General features: G+C 47.4%; 1 protein-coding gene across 2 annotated transcripts in view; it reads right to left on the bottom strand.

The window, feature by feature from the left end:
• vti1a (vesicle transport through interaction with t-SNAREs 1A) overlaps positions 1-20999 on the bottom strand; it is a 96119-nt gene that overhangs the window by 66728 nt on the left and 8392 nt on the right. For both annotated transcript variants that reach the window (XM_076152200.1, XM_076152199.1), the window contains exons 4-5: positions 11588-11665; positions 872-956 (exon numbers count right to left, since the gene is read on the bottom strand). In XM_076152200.1, the coding sequence (XP_076008315.1) occupies positions 872-956; positions 11588-11665 (163 nt within the window). The remainder of the gene's footprint in view (positions 1-871; positions 957-11587; positions 11666-20999) is intronic.

Raw genomic sequence — 20999 nt, 5'->3', positions numbered from 1 at the left:
ATTTATGAATTTGCAGACATCAAAAGGTGGCGGTCCTGTGCGCAGCCCGTGCTCGGCGTGAATTATTAAATCCGCACCCGATGTTGCGCGCGCCAGCCACCCGGCGATTATAGTGTAAATTGACAAACTTTTTTCAAAACTACAACGGGAGCCACAGGAAGCCGGTTGATGCTTCAAGAATGAGCTTTGATACGTCTCGGAGGAATACTCGGCGCCTCAATAACGTGGTGACTGTCAGGAAGCAAGACGAAGGAGGAGAAGAAGCAGGAGGAAGAAATAGGCTAACTGCTTAAATCTATTTAAGATCCAAATGAGCTTTTTGTGGCTATTTTTAAGACAATAAAAAAAAACACAGCCTTGATAATGAGAATAAAGGAGTTTGTGTGTTTTCATGGACGCTTTATTTAGAGAGAGATATTAGGATCTGAGTTCCTCCTCCTGCACTCCGGAATTAACAACGTCAGGAGGAACGCTGACGTTGTTTATTTTCATAGACCCCCACTCTGTCTATGGAAAACACACACACACACACACACACACACACACAGAAACAACCGTGCAGAAGCTCGAATTCCTTCGGAAGCAGAGCGAAGAGAAGCGGCGCCCGATCTGCCGCCTGTACACACACCTCTCTCTCTCTCGCCTTTGATGTGCTCCCGAAAATGTCATCAGCCGTCAAGGCGAGATTTTTTTTCTACAACGCCCCCCCCACCCAACACACACACAGACACCAATCCACCCACCTCACATACGAGCAAGACAATTTGCTGTCGCTCACTCATCCCCGCCACTATCTTAAACAACCCCCCCCCACACACACACACACACACAGGCCCGATCCCCCAAACCCAATCCAGAACAGAAAACGTACCGGTTTCCACCGCTATCTGGTAGCCGGCCTCGAGTCGCCGCGATGACCTTTCCAGCTTCTCTGTGTTGTCCAACAGATGTGCTCTCTGCAACAAAATGGAGAGGGAGAGAGGGGGGAGGGGAGGAGAGAGGGAGGGAGGGTAAAATAAATAAATAAAGTCAGAGAAAACAAAACAAAAACAACAGAAATGAAGCGATGATTGAACGAGCAGGGCCGCGTTTCAAAGGAAGGCATCGGCGATAACCTTCATGGATGACGGTGTGTGATGGAATATCAAGTGGATGCATGTTGGGGTTGACAATGGATGGAGGTCAAAGCCGCCTCATCGCCAGACATTAGGAAGGACGGAGCTTCGGAGCTTTCGTCGCCTCCGCAGGACGGCGGGAGGAGAAGGAGCCAATCGTAATGAAGTCAAATTGAACTGTAACGGAATAATATCTTTCATTTGATTCAGTCGTCGTCGACATTTGAAGCACCGGCGTTTCCACAGAGCGATCGCCTCAACGATGTAACGCACTTGACCTGTAGAATATGATCGCTGAGGTATTAAACCCAGATTTATAAGGAGCATAATAGCCGAGTAACATGAGAGCTCTCACACACATGGAGAGTCATTCATGAGATGCGAGTTTCTGCTGCGGCGATCAACAATTGACAAGGCCGCCCACTGAAAGCGCGTCGTCCTGACAGCGTATCAAGGAACGTATTCCATTAAGCCGTGTTCCATTAATGATTCAATGAGCAACAATTTGATCATCGGTGTCCATACATCACATTGTCTATCAATCGGTTGTTACTGTGGTAGCGAGATAACATTCAATGAAGTAGCAGTTTCAGGTTGTGCTTCTGTGCCCCGACAAGACGAAGACGAAGACGAAGAAGAAGAAGAAGAAGTCTGATCTGTTCATTGATGGCCTTGAAACTCAAACGTTAGAACAAGACATTATCGTTTGATTTGAATGCATGTGTCTCTTTGTACACACATTAAGCGTTAGACACGTATAGATCATAAGCACATAGGCGATCGATTCTTTTCTTAAGTTGCTCCTGATATATGTTCCCGATCCAGAGTTCTAATATAAAACATCTTGAGGACGACAACTGCGCTGTGAAACGCAGCAGCCTGGATCACCGACGCTCCTTATTCAAGGTGGGAACGTAAAACCACTGGAGCTTTACGGATCAAATCACAACACACGGACCTCTACCTTTGCCAAATCTGACTCAAACTTTTCCATAATCGCTAAAAACTAACGACCTACAGGGTTTGGGGCGATACTTAAATCTTGACGCGCTCCTGCAAATCAGCGAGCATAGTTACGAGTTGCGAGTGGACGGTAGTCCAGCGCGTCCGCCACCACAGGGAGACCATGATGCGATTGCGTTAAGCTGGGGTCAGTCCAAGTCGTTTGAACTTGACCTTACCTCGCCCCCCCAAACTGCGCTGAGACGAAGCTTCACTCCTCTTCATCACCTTGTCTCTTCTGCTGTGCCAGATGAGTTTTTAAGACATTATTTAGCAGAGCACAGCTTCGCCCCCCAGAGATTCCACACCCGACACTCCTCAAGTGCGCCTGCCTGTGTGTTTTAGACGTTCCTGTCAGGTTTGCACTTCAACAAACAAGAGGTGCAGCTTTCCATAACCTGTAACCTGTGGCTGTTTTGTGTTGGCTCCGAGACTTGATTTGGTTTATTAGTATTCTTTTCGGCAGACTTCGTTCGCTAACTCTGCGTTTCTTTTAAATGACAACTCTTACGCTTTTTTTTTTTTACCCGCGCTCGCCAACTCTCCAAAAACCTGGAAAATAAGTACGACAGAACAAAAGACGGAATAAGTTAGGGCTAGGATCCAGCAGGTGCCGGCGTGTTTCCCCCCAGGTGATGGAAACACAGAGAGCCTATGAGATCAGACTTCATTTACAGGCTGGTCCTGTATTCAAACTCTCTTCTAGGGATTTTACCATCACAGTGACTTCATATTGATTGTTACAAATGGCCAAAATGGAGAAAATGTTTGTTTAATGTCACCTATCTATACCAAACACCAACCAAAACCCCAAAATATTGACGTAGCATAAGCATGGAGGACTTCAATGTGGACTTTTGATGGTCTTTCTAAAATTGAATGTTAAGCTTTAACACATCTGACACTCAAAAACAAGTCGGATGAACGACATGTGGGTTCAAGCCCATCGTCTGAGCAAAGAGGATGGGGGGGTTAAGCTGTCAAAATGTGTACAGGCTAATCACTCAGAAGAAATGAAAAACACGGACGGGAAACGAAGAAGAAGAAGAAGAAGAAGAAGTTGACGACGACACACTTTTCAAAGTTTGACAATGAGAGAGATGGGAAAACTGTCTCTGAACTCTTCTCTCTCTAACTTCCTTTTTCTCGCCGCGCCGCTGACAGATGTCATTTAAAATTGCAGATACACACATATATATATATATATATATATATATATATATATATATATATATATATATATATTTTTTTTTAATAGTTAAAGCGAGGGGCAGGGGAGGAGGGGAGGGGAGGGAGGATGGAGGGATGAGATGAGAGGGCGGGCTGGTGGAAGGATGGGAAACGGGAGAGAGAGAGATGTTTGGGAGAGGATGAGTCGAGGGTGTGGTGGCGGCGGTGGAGGTGGCGGCGGTGGAGGTGGCGGCGGTGGAGGTGGTGGAGGTGTCGGCGGCGGTGGCGGGAGTTACACGGGGTGTGGAGGAAGTGGTAGTGGCACTGGCAGTGGAAGAATGGATCCCGAGCTGGGGCTGTAATGAGCCCCTATGGATGGGCTGAGATGGCGGGGACGTATTGACACTCGATGCTTAAGCTAATACACCTCGGCCGCGGCTGCAGTGGCTGCGTGCGCCTGCGTGTGCCTGGGAGCACGAGGCAGCCGGGGATACTGACAGAGCCGCGCACTCCCCGGGTGCTTCAAAGGGCTCAAGTGATTAGTATGTTATCATTACCATTCCAAACGTGATTTTCCTATTCCCTCTCGGCAAAGGTGACACGTCTCGGGGAGACGGCCGGCAGACTCGCTGCCATGGAAAGCCACTTCAAAGCGTTCTCCTCCTGAATATCTCTCTCTCGCTCTCTCTCTCCCTCTCTCGCGCTCTCTCTCTCTCTCTTCTGCCTCGTTCTGTCTTCTTTTAGGGGCCGGGGGAGGGGAGGGAGAGTGTGGGTGGGTGGGTGGGTGTTTTGTGCGAGTTCAGGGAAGTGGGGGGAGGCCGAGGGGGGTGGCAGTGGCGGTGGCAGTGTACAGTATGTATGTGTGTATGTGTGTGTGCGAGTGTGTGTGATTCATTAGAATAATGCGATCCGGGTTTGATGGCGACAGAACTTGAAGGAAAGGGTGAGAGTTCAGCCGCTAAGAATCCGGTAACGGCACGGGAGAAAAGAAATAACGAAAAGGGGAAAAATGGATAATTAAAACTAAAGAGCACACACACTCAGACACACACACACACACATATCAGGTAAGGGGCGGCAGATGTCGAGATTCTCCTCTCAAATTAGGTCATCCTCTCTCGCTCTCCAGGAAATGTTTTTGGCTGCGAAAAACAATCGCGAAAATACGATACGAGCAAATCAAAGCGTTTGGAGGGATTTCGAGGGAAAATCTGAGGCGTCATCCATCAATCATCCCTCCATCCATCTATCGTTCCTTCCTTCCCTCCATCCGTACCGCCTCGCCTCGACCCTGGCGGCACGTTCAAGACATGACACACATCAAACGCCTAAACCTTCGCAATTAAGATCCAACGTTCATCTGCTCATGAAAGACTGACGCCATTATCACAATCACATCTGATCATCTCGTGGTCGCCCTCTATCAAAAGATCTAAATCCATACCATTAACGTTGTGCATGTGCATACGGAAGAAGACCCCCCCCGCCCCCCCTGCACTGTCGCCTCTCCTCGCCAAACGCATCATCATTTCTTACCTTACGCTCGTGTGTGTGCCTTTTCATCTGACACCTACATTTTGAACCAACCTTCTTAGGAACCACGAAAAACTGTTTTTTTGTTGTGCTTTTTGTGTGTGTACGTGTGTGTGTGTGTGTGTGTGTGTGTGTGAAGAAGCACTCCTCAGTTGTAAGTTATTAACAGGGAGCCCCAGAACAATGCAGCTGTAGCTCAAAAGGAAATCTCTCCCCTCTTCTCTTCACTCTCCTGCCTTTTTTCAATATCAAACACAGACGGTTACGATCACCATTTTCCAAAGTTCAGATGATTTCCTTATTATTTCAATAAGGGTGGGGGAGAGTCAAAGTGAATAATGATGACAGCTGTGATTCAGACTGACTGTGTGATCTTCTCTGCCGTTTGTTTGGGACTTGTAAGATGAGGAATTACAAGTGTCAAACAGCTGTGAATATGGGTGCTAAATATTTAAACATGTTTTTCAGCTGAAGGAGAAAAAAGTATAGTTTTTTTTCCTTCTTCCTCCCTCTTTCTTAAGTGTGTATAAGCTGCGCCGAGCCTTTGATTCAAATGCGGGGCGAGCAGGAGGGTAAAAGACTGCGATGGAGAGGCGCCACGGCGAAGAGGGCGCCGAATCAAGCCCGATTACACAGATCGGACCGTTCCGGGGGGGGGGGGGGGCTAGACAGGTGAGGTAACTGGAGCTGTCTCCTGACCCCTCAGGCTAGGAGGAAACGCACCAAAAAAGCAGGGGAGGAGGAGGATGAGGAGGAGGAAGAAGGGGAAACAAAAGTACAGCTAAATAAAAGGAAAAAGAAGCGCGATAACACGGCATCTGGGCCGGGGCCGGCGCTCTAAATTATGGATAGCTGTGAATGGAGAAGCTTTGATAGGAATTGAATTACTCGGTCTCACTCATAGGCACATTTACCGGCGTAAAGTACTTCACACACACACACACACACAGGCACGCGTTCAGTCACACTTCAAACGAGGGGAGGCCATATAATGTGAGCCGCCGCCAAAAACCGACAAATCTGCCTCAATTATTAAGGAAAAACGAGGCGAGGAGACGCTGAACGCACGCGCCACGTAGAGATGATGACATCACAGATACCGACGTCTGTTCAGCTGTGGAGAGTCCAAGCACAACTAACACGACATTTAAGTGGAAAAAGGCTGCGGACACTCTGCGGAAGCAAAAGATCGGCGCTGCTCAAAACCGTCTTCATTTTATAATCAGGCACCATGTTACCAGGTTAAAGGTCAGTGTGGACCTTCAATGTGAAAGAAATGCGACGCATGCAAAAGTTCAAGAACAAGAAAAGTTCACTATATAAATCACCAATTCAACGATTCATCATTGGACACACAGATGCAGACGAGATGTGATCATCAATACGACGTGCATTCAAAACTGGCCGATAGTATTAGCACCCGGAAACCAAGTTCTGCTGAATCATCACAAAATGCAGCTAACCTCCCTGTTCATGATCGTTAACGTGTCGTGCATCTCGCCAGCAGCTGTTCCCAGAAGTTGATCTAGTTTTTTGAATCACGTCGAGCCCCCAAAACTGAAGCTGCCCTCTGCTTCGCTTCATCCGCCCCAATATTCGCCTTCAAAGCGGATATCAGCAATAATATCTTATCTTCATTTTCAGATATTTAAGGGAGGGGAAACTGGCCTTCAATGAATTCATTATCTTTGGCTTTGCCTTTGAGCGGTTCAATCAGATGTGCGTGTGTGTGTGTGTGTGTGGGTGGGTGTGTGCGCGCGTGTCCAAATGAGCTGATTTTAATTTCCTACAGGAGAGGAGGGGAAATGGAAATTTCAGTGGGAAAGCAGAAATTTGAAGAAGCACTTACCTCTTCACGCAACTTTATCAACTGCATCGGCATGGAGGCAAAGGGGAGAAGAAAGAGAGAGAGAGAAAGATGGAGAGAGTGAAGGAGAGATTCAAAAAGGAGGAGAAAAAGCAGACACAAGGCAGCAGGAGAGAATCACGTCAGCATACAGAATTAACCTCTGCGACTTATTCTGTCACTGTGTGTGGTGTTCTTGGGGCACAAACACACACACACAGAGTCCAACATACATGATCGCCGAAGTCACATCACGGAAGTTAGACAAGAGCAAAACAGAGAGAGAGTGACGTTTACGATGTTGCGCCTGTTGTCTGGCTGAATGAGAGACACGTACGCCATCTTAGCGGCTGGAGAGGTGCTGAGCCCGTCTGCTTGTGTCACACTGTCCCCTTCTCAATATTTCATGTGTCCTCCGCCGTGGCAGCAGAGGTGTTGGCTGCTTAGATTATGTATGGAAAGTCTCTGTGTGTACACACACACACACACACACACACACACACACACACACACACACACACACACACACACACACACACACACACACACACACACACACACACACACACACACACAGCCGCAGTCGCTTATTATTGGGACGGGCCAGGCGTCATGAAAAATGAATCTTAGCGTTGTTATTCATTTTTGATGAAAGAGAATGGCAAATTTGAAACCAGAGTAAATAGGATGTGGCATTCCTGCTCCCCCCCACGCCCCCCCTCCCTGTCCTGGAAAAACCTTGAATCTCTGATAATAAATCGGAACATTTGAGGGGAACGGATTAATCCCATTTACCACTTAATCACGCCTAATCGCAATTAAAAAAAAGGTTGCTTCCCCAGATTCATTCTTTAAGTGAGGATGGGGGGGGGGTTGCAGGAGGCTGGGGGCTTATCGTGGGAGTGCAGCACATTGGGCGGAGGAAAGGGGGAGGAATGACAGAAACGTCTCGATACGCAAGCTGTTTACAAACGATTTGATGTCCTGATTTGCTGGGCAGCGTTAAAAAGCCGGAAGCAGTTCCATTTTGAATCCCGCGTCGGTTTCAGGCGTTCAGATCGTGAATTACAAACTCGATCGCCGATTTGAAAGGGTCAAACGTGCAAAGGGTGAGGTGAAGGCGACGTATCAGATCCATCCATCAGCACCACTAAACATCTGCACCCATCTTATGCTGGAATCCTAAATCTAACAGATCTATACTGCATTATCTAGACCACAACACACAAACCCAATGTTATATATGATATTTTGTCACTTCCATCCCCTTGATGTGTCTCTCAATACTCAATACTTTATTTCTCTCCCAGCTAAGATGGATGATGTCATCCATATAAACCACATTCATCTCTCGTACTCTTTGCGCCGAAACCACAGACTTTCTCCTCCACCTTCAAGCAACCAGCGCCCTGCTAAGAATGCATTATTGAGGAGGCCAAAGTGTAACGCTACACTATAGACGTGCTTACTTAAAGCTTGAACAGAGCTCAGCAGATCCCGCGATCCCTCGGCCCGGCCCTGCCATCAGTCAATGGGCACCAAACAAAACTTGTTCTAGCTCATTTGTGCTGCCTCACCGGCCGCAAGTCCCCACGGTGGATTGGTTAAAAAAAAAATACCATATCGGCTTTGTTTGGTCCTGTTTTCCTTCATTTTTCATTGGCATTGGCGTTCTTTAACACAGCCAAAGATGCTAGCGTCGCTAAAGAAACACAGGGCGATAAATACGTGTTGTAATTACTCCTGCACCAGCGCCTCGCCTTGTGTTTTTATGATGCCAGCCCGTATTCAGAATTGCACTGCTGCAATTTTTTTTACTGTTATGATAATCAGCAATTTTTTTTCAAACAAAAGATTTTTTTTTTTATCCAATACAGAATTCGATACAAGTGGTAATCTGCTTCCTTTGTAGCCTGAAAAATCTGGTCCATGCCGGCTCAAACCAGCACAATCTCTTGTGGCCAAGCCGTCTGCTGTGACTGAAATCGAAACTATTCCGTATAGTGTTTGTGTGTGTGTGTGTGTGTGAAGGGGGGGGGGGAACGTGTGCGCATTCGCAGCTTTGTGTGTGGCGTCTGCGTGGCTGTGTGTGTGCGTGCGTTGCATGCAGAGGAGAAACAGAAAGAGAAAATGTGCAACGGTAGCCTACCACATTATTAAGAAAAAATCGAGTGATAGTGCCAATTCAGTCTCTGTCGGCATACAGATAACGAATAAATGCCGAACTCTATTAAATCGCGCTTTAGCCATTATCGCAGGGCCAACACGCCATTTTCAGAACTTATGACGCTCCCCTATTTACTTAGCTATAAATCCTTGCCATGTAACCAACAGATTTGTGACTGGTAATGATCTGCTCAGCCGAAGCTATATGAAATGATCCTGACCCCTTTCAGATCGTCAGGAATTAAATTGACCGACTTGCCCCGGCCCCCGCCATCCCTCTCTCCCCTCTGCTATCGCCGCCGCCGTCGCCTTCGATAAGAGGAAAAAGAGGGGGAAAGAAAAAAAAGAAAAACAACACCCTGAAGTTCCGAGTACTCCACTCACAGCGAGACCAAAACACGCATTATCTCCTGCAGTTTGAAAATGAAAATGAGGTAAACAGCAGCAGCACCTGGGAGAGGAAGGGTACACGGTGTGTTTGCTTTGCTTCTGCCCCCAGCGTGAACTCTTCTGCTGCTCCTCTGTGTTTGCCTTTCAGATGCTTCATTATCATTACAATTGTTTTGACACCGAGACATTTTACTACAACTGCTACCGCCAATTTTATTTATTTATTTCTATTTTTTTTTAACAATTACCTAATAAATATCTGCACGTGTGTTAATTGTATTAAGGTGTAAAGTCGATGCTGTTAGGCCCGATGAGCTCAGGACACGTTCCAATTTGTTAAATAAAAGCAAAAACTTGAATTGAAGCTGTTGAAAATGGAACACATGCTAATTTAAAATGCATTAAAGTCTTACACACGTAAATTTAAACAAATACTGTATAGATAAAATAAAAAATGTGTCTGTACATCCTAATTATTTATTTTAAATAAGGAAATTGCATTTATTTTGATTTTATTATTTCTAGGAAAATAAGAGTGCAGCTGTAAACATCTATTTTCTATTAAATTACGTAAATTACAAGTTATTTCATATGGGTTTTATGAGTAATATGGAATAGTTTGACACCAAAATAAATGATCGATTAGTGATTGATCTTAATTTCTAAGAGGAACACAAAAAGCTGCAGCCATTATAATATTATTCTACATCATCTCACCACAATTTAGAGTCTGTAGATCATTTCTGTATTTTTAGACGCGCAAATTCTAATTAAACATTTATAATTACAGTTTTTTTTATTATTTTTACTGTATTTTTTAAGTCAGAAATAAAGAAATAAAAGCGTGTTGTTTTGCAGCTTTCCCCCCTCGCGCGCTCTGACAGAAGCCGTCATCGTCTCAAACGTCACATTTGTGACAGCGAGTCTCCCTCCAACTTCTGCACCAAATGTCAGACTCACTTTTGTGTCTTCGCTAATTTGCCCAGGAATATGCATATCAGCCACACATCTTGGCTGGCGATACATATGTTTGTAAGATGTGCGGTTCACGGGTCGTCATTGAAATGGTAATAGGGGAAAAAAAAGGTAAAAAAAAAGAAAAGAAGAAGAAGAAGACAACTTTATTTAGCTTTGCTTAGCTGCGAAACATCTAAATATACTTTCATGCAGCACTGTGGGACTAAGTGTGTGTATGTGCATTTAAATATTCATCTTTGTTGTGCGTGTGTGTGTGTGTGTTTGCAAATGTAAAGTATTTATTCTTATGTGTGTGTGTGTGTGTGTGTGTGCTCGCCTCGCTGCAACCCGTGCGAGCTGACAGTCGATTCTAAAGGCAAAAATCTAATTAGTCAAAAGATGTCTGGTCAGAGTTGAGAGTGGCTGCTTGTGAGTGGCAGCTGTGCCGCCCAGCGATAGGTAAGTGTGTCTTCCATGTTAAAGCGCCGCGTGCTGAAACTGTCGACGTGACTCTGGTTTTGATGTGGCTTTATATTTATTCACAACAATTTAGGTTTTAAAAAGAACAAGTAGAATACTTTGCGGTAATTAAAATTCAAAATGGCTGCTCGCCTTTTCCACTTTCATGCTGCCATTCTGTGTTTTGTATCGTTCCTCGTAATACAAAGGTGAGTGTGTGTGTGGTTTTTAATAAAGAAATAGTAATATTAAATTAATTAAGGCTAAATACTCATTTCTCTTGAGCGTCACACCAAATTATTGCTGCGATCTCCACCAAATTGTCAACACAGTGAGATTGTGTGTCCTTGTTCTTTTGGAGTATCTGCATTGTGCAGCTCTGCCACCCCTGGAGTTTAAAGGAAGACAAGAGATCAAGATTTCAGCAATTCTGTGTGTGTGCGTGCGTGTATGTGTGCGCGAGTGTGTGTGTGTGTGTGTGTGTGTGTGTGTACCCTGGTGGAGGATCTTTTGTAGGCCTAAGTCCGCACCCGGCTGGAGAACAGCTGTGGGAGTTGTGGGACGGTGGGAGTGGGGGAGGCTGGGTTTTGGATTGAAGTTTTAGTTGGATGGTGTGTTTGTATGCAAGCGTGTATGTGTGTATGTGTGTATGTGTATGTGTGTGTGTGTGTGTGTGTGTGTGTGTGTGTGTGTGTGTGTGTGTGTGTGTGTGTGTGTGTGTGTGTGTGTGTGTGTGTTTTGGTCACAATCTGGCTTGGGCCAGACATTGGTCCCATGCCCTAAGCCCACTCACAGCTTTGCATTAAACAGTGTTCCTTCCGCATGACTTGGTGACAATGCTGTGTCTGTGGCCCTCTGTGGCCCCTGTGCGGGGACCCCCCCTCCCCACCCTGGGGGCCAGGCAGCCACCCACACTGGTGTCAGTTGGGCCCCGTGATTAGCGCCTCACCTGGTTCTCCGAAGAGCCGGCTTCATCCCCCAGGAGCTCGTTGCGCACCTCATCACTGTAGGCAATACGTGACCTTTTCTGCAGGGGGAGGAGGATGAGGAGGAAGGACAAAAAGAAGAAGAAGGAGAGAGAGAGAGGGGGGGGGAAACAGAGGGGAGCAAAGAGGGGAAACAAGTGGAGAAATATGGCTTAGTGCTGTTGTCGGTGGAGGAACACGACAGGCATTCCTTAAGCACGAGAGCCCCCTAATGGAACTCTCTGACAAACTGAGTCACACACCTGCAGGTTGTGCGAGTGTGTGAGTGTGACAGTGCATGCGTGTGTGTGCGTGTGTGTGTGTGTGTGTATGCCTATACACTAACGCGCACTGACAACAAGCACATCTGGCTTTATGCCCATGCCTGCTTCCAAGGTGATCTACCTTAGTGCACTTGTGCCACAGACGAAGAAGTGGTGGCAAGGAACCTCACCACCTCCCACCCCCACCCCCACACACACACACACACACACACTCACACTCCCCCCACCTCCACCTGCCCACTTAAACAAATACAAGTGGCGGGATAAGAAGGCTCATGTTGTGTGCCTGGCGCGGTGGCGGCGGTGGAGCAGAGGGACAGGACAGGGGAAAGGGGCCGGGGAGACGGATTATGAGGAAGTATCACTTGTCAGCGCTAAATCTTTTCTGGGGGCTGTCACCGCTGTCAGCCCGGTGCAGTGGCAGCCTCTGTGATAACACCAATGCTGAGACTCAGACAGGGAATAATTCATCACCCATTGGTGGCCCATCGGATTTGAGGTTGCCTCTGTGTGTCTCTCTCCCTCGCTCTCCCTCACACACACACACACACACACACACACACTCTCTCTATCTCTCTGGATAGGCTAGAAAAAGAGGGAATGCCATGTCCAAAACAACAAAAAAGAGAGAGAGAGAGAGAGAGAGAGAGAGAGACAAACCCTCAGACACACACATTTCACACACACTTCAGAGTGTGCCACCTCCGATTGTGGAAGAGTGGGCTGCCATTGTACCGCTTGTTTACAGACACCCGACCCGTGGAAAAACAGCCTCCTGGCATGCCCTCTAAACTAAATACACACCAGCAGCAGACACAGAAAGTGTTTACTAAGCCTCCTGCGCCTCCTCTCCCTGCCTTGACAGGGTTTCTAGGTGGGCTGCAGGAGGTGGGCAAAAAATCAAAGGCAAACACCAGCATAAGAATGAAAATATCACTTTTTCCTCGACGTGAATCGCTTCTGTTCTCTATATTTGCTTAGTCCTCCGCTGCAAAATAAAGAAAACAAAAGGCAGCGAATCAGCGCAGGAACACCAATTACCTGCTGGAGACATTTTTAATACGATCTCCTTCCCCGGGTATATCTTTCTATTATCTATCAGCCAAAGTTTGGGGGGGAAGCTATTGCATAAAGGGGCTTCAACGCTTCTCTCCCAGGCAGAAAACGCAGGAGCGCAAACTTGAAAACGCCGATGCGATGATATCGAGTTCCTTGATTGAAATAACTTTGGAGCCAATCAAACCGGGGCTGATTCTCTCCTCTTTTTTTTATTTCTTTATTTTTTTTTATTTGTATCTCCTCATAATCTGGAGCAGTGAGTGGAAAGTCATGGCTGATGTGCTGCGGCTGTTATTATCCTGACGCTGAGGGCCGACGTTCTCTGGAGTAATTACAGACTAGACGGACGGCCTGATTGACCCAGACCACAAAACCCATTAGATAAAGAGCGAGGCCCCAAACAATACACACACACTCACACACACATATTCACACACACACGGCAAGGCAGCTAACTCGACCGCGCAGGGACCTGAGACAGCCACAGAAACACCTACTGAGGGGAAGAGAGAGGAACAGGCGGCTCAGAATTTGAACAAAACATGCCGGCGGTCGTCCTGTCACGCATTACAGCAGACGCCCAGCATCCTCCTGTGTCAAACGGACCAGTTAAAGACATTTTGCTGTTATTTCTTCTCTTATTGTTTTCTAATTTTCTGCAATATTGGAATTATTTTGAGGCATTTTTCCCATAATAGAATCCTGCTACATTTGGGGCAAAATGATGACAAAAATCCCTTAAAAACCCAAATTGTGCCACTAATGGGGTAAAATTAGATCTATTTGTATTTTTTTTTATTTATTTCATTTAAATAAAATATCAAATAAACACATTTTTGTTTATAATTTATATGGAAAAGCCTCATTTGCTGGGCGGCTGCTGTCAGGACGTTAAAAAAGGAGTTTGAGACCAGAAAGACAATAAAAGCATCAATCAACACGTGCATTTGTTTCGCGGCGGTTACACGCACACACACAGAATTTTTGCCAGGCGAACACCCACATATTCCATTTAAGTCGATCTTCATCTTAAAGAGCTGCGGCACGACTTCGGGGGGGAAAAAGACGACTGCAGCGGTAATTGAGAGGAGGAAGCCCGGGAGAAGCATTGATTTGAATGTTCAGGCTCGTGTCGCCTTCAAAACCCTGCTCCTTTTTTTTTTAGGGGGGTGGAGGAGGAGAAGGGGGGGGAGGATTATTTCTAAATAGCTGTTTGTCACAGATGAATGTATGAAGCGTTTCTTTTCTGCAATGAATACTGTTCGGATAACAAAAGGAAGTAGAAAGAATAGGAAATGTCACGGAGAGAAAAGCCTTTGCCGCGACATGAAGCCTTTGGTTTCCCCCTACGGAAACACAAGATTTCTGAGTGATTATCGCCGTCGCATTTGATGTAAAACACAAACGGCATCGACTGTTTAGCGCTGTGACAGTTTGATTATGAGGTAAAATGTTACAACAAAACACACACACACACACACACAAAACACAGGTGAAACTAAAAGCTAGAGAGGAAAATAGATTTGTAATTAAGACTGAAACTGGATTCAATTTAGAAAAATATACATTTAATAAGGAGAATTCTACTGGAGCTGGTTAGGACTGAGGGACTGAACCAGGGATGAAACACACTGATCAGGCTTTGCAATCTAAAAAAGAACACACACACACGCACGCACGCACACACACTTCCAGGAGAAACCTTATTGCTCCGGAGGTTTTCTCTTTGCAAAAAATCCTTTGGAGAGGATTTCGTCTTTTGTCACTTTTCTAATCTCGGGTGAGAATTTGCTTCTATTCCCGGAAGCGCACACACACTTACACACACGCGGTAAAAAGGAAAAAAGGTACAAAGATGCATCTTAACTTTATGCAAAGTGGCCCAGCCTTTAAAAGTCCCTGCGTCCCCATCAGACAGAGAGAGGGAGAGAGAGGGAGAGAGAGAGGGAGAGAGAGAGAGAGAGGGGTGCTGCTGTCCTGTCAGAAAACACACTTTTTACTTCTGTTGACATGGAAGCGGGGAAAAGGAGAAGAAACGATTCCTTTTCTTTTACCCATCAAAAATGTAATTATATATTCATGCATAACAATTCACATCAGATATGCTAATGAGCTGGCACCAGCCTCTCAACGCTTTATTTAATTATAGCAAATATATGGATTTCTGCTTTGGTGACATGGAGGCCCGGTGTCTCTACGCATGAACGTCCCTCCATCAAAACACGGACAACAACAAGAAAAGGCTTCTATAGGTTTGCCAAAAATATATATACAATAATCTTTAGCGATCACACTGAAGAAACGGTGCTTATTTTAATCTAATACGTTTTATTTTATTTACATATTTCAGCCCAGCTCTTCTTTCTGCCCAAGAGGACGAATAAACGAGAGAATAAAGATGTAAACAGTTCGTTAGATGGCGAGTAAAAATGCGTTTAAAGCACCCAGAGGGGCAGAGTGTAACGAGCGCCCCCCACCCCCCCAAAGTTGCCCCCGCACACACACACTTTGCCCCTCCACGCCTCGCCGTGAGTAATTAACCAGATTCAATTGAGGGGCTCCTCCAGCAGGTGACCGGGGCCCAAATTTAGGTCTAATGACACTCATGTGCGGCCCTGCAGTCGACCTTTCATCCCCCCCCTCTCTGTCGTCGCTGTGTAGCACTAGAAAAACACTGCTGCATGAATGTAAACAGATAACTGTAGATGTTTTGAATATGAAACGTGTAAAAGGAGGAAAGGAAAAGGAAAGGGAGCGCAATAACCAAACGCCTCTAACTGTTTGGCGAGGATTTGCTGGCAGAGTCAAAGGTTATCTACATCACTTCCTCTCCTCCCCCGCTGTGATATTTTCCCAGGTGATGTGTGGACGGGTGCCAGCGGGGGTCCCTCTCTGGTTCCACCCACCAGTGGGGGCAGAGGTGGACCGATGCGGCGTGGCGTTAAAAGGAAGCCGAGACCTTTAAGCAGGCACAAGTATCACAACAGCGTCTTCAATAATGCATCTCTGCTTGGCGGGGGTTTAACACGCGCGCACGCAGCCCGGGCACAAAGGAAACCACGCGCACGCGCACACGCACACACACATTTCAAACTGTTGTCCTCTTCTTAAACAAATGGGGAGACGTTGTTGTGTTCATTAAGCCAGTGGCCTTTTTGAAGCATTTGATATATTATCAGACAATGGCGAGCAGCTACAGTTGGATTGTCACAGGAGGGGAGTCATTTGCGCCTTTGTTTCCTCGTGCTCTTTGGTGCCATCGAGTCCTCCGCCTCTGTTTGCGTGCCTGCGTGCGCGTGCGTGCGTGCGTAGGGCGGAGGCTTCTCGCCGCCCCATGCGTCTTGGGGAAACCTCCTTTTGAGAACGGTGTGTGCTCTCTCTCTCTCTCTCTCTCTCTCCTCTCTCTCTCTCTCTCTCTCTCTCTCTCTCTCTCTCCTCTCTCTCTCTCTCTCTCTCTCTCTCTCTCTCTCTCCTCTCTCTCTCTCTCTCTCTCTCTCTCTCCCTCTCTCCCTCTCTCTCTCTCTCCTCTCTCTCCTCTCTCTCTCTCTCTCTCTCTCTCTCTCTCTCTCTCTCTCTCTCTCTCTCTCTCTCTCTCTCTCTCTCTCTCTCTCTCTCTCTCTCTCTCTCTCTCTCTCTCTCTCTCTCTCTCTCTCTCTCTCTCTCTCTCTCTCTCTCTCCTGCAGCGGCAGTAGGAGCCACAGCCTCAGATGACAGCATGGGGCCACTCATTAGCTCACAGGTTGGCTCTTTGGTGGCTTCTACACCCCCGAGTGTCTTGTTTCCCCTCTCGCGTGCAAAAAAACCCCTAGAGGAGTCGCGGCTCGTTGGGAAACACAAATAAAGGTGAACGACAAACGGGGGAACGGCGATAAACACGGCTGCGACGCATCACAACAGGTACGAGGGTCACGGCAGAGCCAGAGCTTCAAATAGAGACTGGAAGAGGAGGATCGTCATTCAGAGTTCACTCAATTAACGTCACAACTTCTTCCTATATTTGGACATCACATTCCTGTTAGCATTAAAGATTTCCATATAAAGAACACAAGTAAACAGAGTTGTGGAGTTCCGAGGCGGTTTGCTGGGAGCCTGCTCTGTTCTGATGGAGGAAGGCCTTTCATGCTCACACCTCTGTGATACCGGCGCTGGATTTCCCTGTCAAAGTCATTTCTATTGCTAAGTAGAGCCGAGATCAGTCAATAAGCCTAACGACTGTACCCACAAAGCAAGAGGGCGAGGGAGGAAGAGGAGGAGGAGGAGGAGGGCAAACTCCAAACAAAAGAGCAAATTCAAGGAGGGCTTTGATTGAAGAGGCACCATATACTTTTTGAAGGCCGAGGGATCGTCTCTCTTTAAGGCACGAGGGCCCGATTAAACCCAATATTAGAATATGGAGGCGCTTCTAATGAAAAATCAAAAGGCCTCGTTTCCCCTCACACACCCCCGTCCTTCCATCTCTCCCTCCTTCCCTCCCTTCTTCTCTTGCTCTCTCCATCACCCCCCCCACACACACACACACACCACCACTGTGCTGCACATGGTGGTGCAGGAGAAAAGAGACAGAAAGAGAGAAAGAAAGAAAGAAAGAAAGAGAGAAAGAGAACGAGAGAGAGAGAGAGAGAGAGACAGAGAGAGAGAGAGAGAGAGATGAGGGATCGAGGTGCTGCCGGTGCAAACCAAAGACAGACAGCGTTGGTTGGAGGAGTAAATCAATAGAGCAGAGCCGTCGGGGAGGCGGGCAGCCGGGGCACGGGGAGGAAGGAGAGGAGGCACCGGCGCAGGAGGCCTGGGCTCCGATCACAACGCTGGCTCCTGGCGTGCAGTGGGGAATAAAGCGGGCCTCGGCGGGTCAGCGCCAGAGAAGAAGGTGAGATTAGAGGAAAGTGGAGGAGGGATTTTCACAGAGGAGGGAGGGAGGGAGGGAGGATGACGAGGAGTCGAGGTGGGGGTGAGGTGGGGGGGGTTAGGGGATGTGCATTGGAGGATACCTGGCAAGCCAGGGACCAAGCGGCCCATTAGCCCGTGGCTACCTACATATGTTCACTGAACCCTCTGCCAAGAAGAGCTGCTCCACTATCAGCCTCTCCATCTTCTGCAGAGATATTCCTTCACTTTTAACCCTTTAGCTGCTCTGGAAAGAGGTTTACTCCTGACCTCCATTTATGATTCACTTTTTGTTTGATGTCTATTCTTGGAGTGTTATCTAAAATTGAAAAATGCAATAATAAAAAAAAAAAGAGACACAAAGGGAGCGCGGATGTGTGTGTGTGTGTGTGTGTGTGTGAACGTGTGTGTGTGCGTCCATCAGTGGACACGCACACAGAGGACTATCTCCTTCAGTGCTTTGCCTTTTCTTGTAATGTGACCATTGTTGCGGCTGAATCCCGGCCTCATTAGCATCAGAATGCAGCCGCACGCACGGGGACTTAGCCAGATCATTATCTCTATATATTTATGTATACTTTGTTATTTCAGGAGCCGGAACGCATTCAGATGCTGATGAGTCCGGCGAGGGTCTTTCCAGAGCCCCTCCGACACGTGACCTTATGAACTTCCCAGTACACTCGCTGTTCTCTGGGAGTTTTTGTACAGGAATTCACAGGAATCTGTAAACGCTTCCCCCCCGCCGAGGAAACGTTTACAAGACTGCTTCACTTACAAAATGTGATATAAATATTGAAATCTGATAAAGAGCGTTAAATTATTGTTTTTCACCCCCGACTGATTCCCGGTTCAAACAGGGGAATCCTCCGCTCATTTGATAAAGACGTTTAAAAGCGGAGGAAAACGCGTGATGTGAAACAAATAATTACAGAGCGAAAAAATGCACAAAGACGAGAGAACGGTCGCGACAAAAAGGCTCGACAACGCAGAACAAACAGGGGAGGAGAAGACAAACGGGGAGGGGGGGGAAGAGTGTTTAGTCTCACTGCAGGAGGACGGGCTGAGGCTCCGACAGTGACCAACCTCTGGGATAATTGAAAACCCGACGTCTTCATCCTCTCTGGATGAAACTCTGATCAAGGCCGCAGCCCAGATTCCACCGCCGGCTTCAAGAGGAGCCCAACCGCCGGGACACTTTCCCCTCATTAGAAACACTTAGGATGAAGAGGCGGCAACCAAGTTTGATTGTGTGTGTGTGAGGAGGGGTTAAAACACGTGTAAACATGGCGCTTTAACTGTACGAAAGCACACCAGCGCCGCCGCCGCCACCGCCACCGCTGCACAGACTCGGTCCTCTCGCTCGCCCCGTCTCGCTCGCCCCCTCGCCGCCTCCCAGACTTTACTTATTAAAAAGCAAATGTCACCGCAGCGCACAAAACACAGAGACCCGCGATTCATAATATATTTCATAAATACTGCATGAATCCCCTTCGCCATACTTAAGCCAGTCTGGCAAAAAAAGAGAGAGAGAGAGAGAGAGAGAGAGACAAAAAAAGGGGAGAGAGAGAGAGAGAGAGAGAAAACATTGTCACCTATTCTAGTACCCGCTTGTCAGCACATCACTGGGGAGTGGGTGTCACATGTCACTTCTGGTTTATGCTGCTGCGTGGGACAGGCGGCATACGGGAGGGGGGGAGAGGGGGGGGGGACGGAAAGAAGAAGAACAGAAAGAAAGTGAAGGGGAGGTGGAGAGGGAGGAGGAGGAGGAGGAGGAAGGAGGTGAGGAGATCATATCATCACCCGGCGTCTTCATGTTTTCTCCCTTATTATCTTTGGCCCCGCGCTCACTCCAGTCACTCAATCACACACGCCCCGAGGACAGCGAGGGGACCTGGGAGGGCCGTCGCTCCACCGCAGACGCATGCCAGACAAGCGTCTGAAAGCTATACTGATCGCTGTCAGTGTGTGTGTGTGTGTGTGTGTGTGTGTGTGTGTGTGTGTGTGTGTGTGTGTGTGTGTGTGTGTGTGTGTGTGTGTGTGTGTGGAAGTGCGGCGACTTTGCAGGGGCCAGGAGGAGAGGGAAGATAAGCGGGAGAGGAAACGATCGCGCGGTGGGATAACGGATGAATTTGCACACCGGGAAAACAAAAAAATAAAATAAAACAGCCGCTCGCTCGCTCGCTCGCTCGCGCGCGCGCGCGCGCTCGGGGGCGTACTGCGCCACGGGGACACGTGTTCACATGAAGACGAGAGAGGGAGACGGAGGCGATCTGCTTACAAAATGACAGGCCATGTGATTCCTGCGGGCCGCCTGTGACCGATGGGAACTCATCCTGTTAATGACCGTGAAACTCAAGAGGGATGACAGTGAGGCAAATCGCCCCAAAAGTGTATTCCCACTCCTCTGTCAAGGACACACACACTCACACATCTTAGCACCTATGGTAATTACATTGTGGTGGGGAGACACATTTCCTCCTGGAGTCGGTCTAGACGAAGGTAAAGCCGTCCTGGCTGAGGGACGGTCGGGAGGCTCCAACGTTTAGAGGAAAAGGTGTCCGGGAGATCGCTTTAAATAAATAAAGAATTATAAACTGATGGGATTTGTTTCTAGCCAGGTCTGTTGTTGGAAGCCTTCCTCAAAACAATTGGGAATTTGAAGAAAATCGGTGAGGGAAGGGGCAGAAAGCTGGAATGTTGGCGCCTGGAATTCTGAACACTTGATCTTAACGTGGCGATAAATAACTGAGACGTATTCTCATTGTCGTTTCTTTCTCTTCAGCTCTCTATATGATGAGCTACTTACTGCAACTGGGGTCTAACCGATGTGATCTTGTGTCTTACTCTATACATATTCCGATTATTCACTAGAATTTCCTTCAAACCCTGAATGGGAATGAAGCCGGCGATGCTTTTGTCCTCCTCGTGGCTCCGTCCTTCACCCGGGTTTTGACCCGCCGCTGCCGTTACGCCATCAAACCCACGGCAAAGACGGTTTCAACGCGAGTGACAAAAGGCGGTTAATCCTGAAATGACTCGCCTCGTCTCCGAGTCTTTAAAGACAACACGGAAAAAAGCCTCCGACGCCACGGATCCACAAAGGGCCGGAAGGAAGACGCAACGTCAGAATGAAAGACGTAGAGAGGAAGATCTATTTGTTTACATCTTA

The sequence above is a fragment of the Genypterus blacodes genome, unplaced genomic scaffold, assembly GCF_046128005.1.
Source record: "Genypterus blacodes isolate CSIRO-AG114 ecotype Tasmania unplaced genomic scaffold, CSIRO-AGI_Gbla_v1 ptg000055l_1, whole genome shotgun sequence".
NCBI lineage: Eukaryota > Metazoa > Chordata > Actinopteri > Ophidiiformes > Ophidiidae > Genypterus > Genypterus blacodes.
Note: the sequence above shows the minus strand (reverse complement) of the source record. Positions and strands in the feature narration are given on the sequence as shown.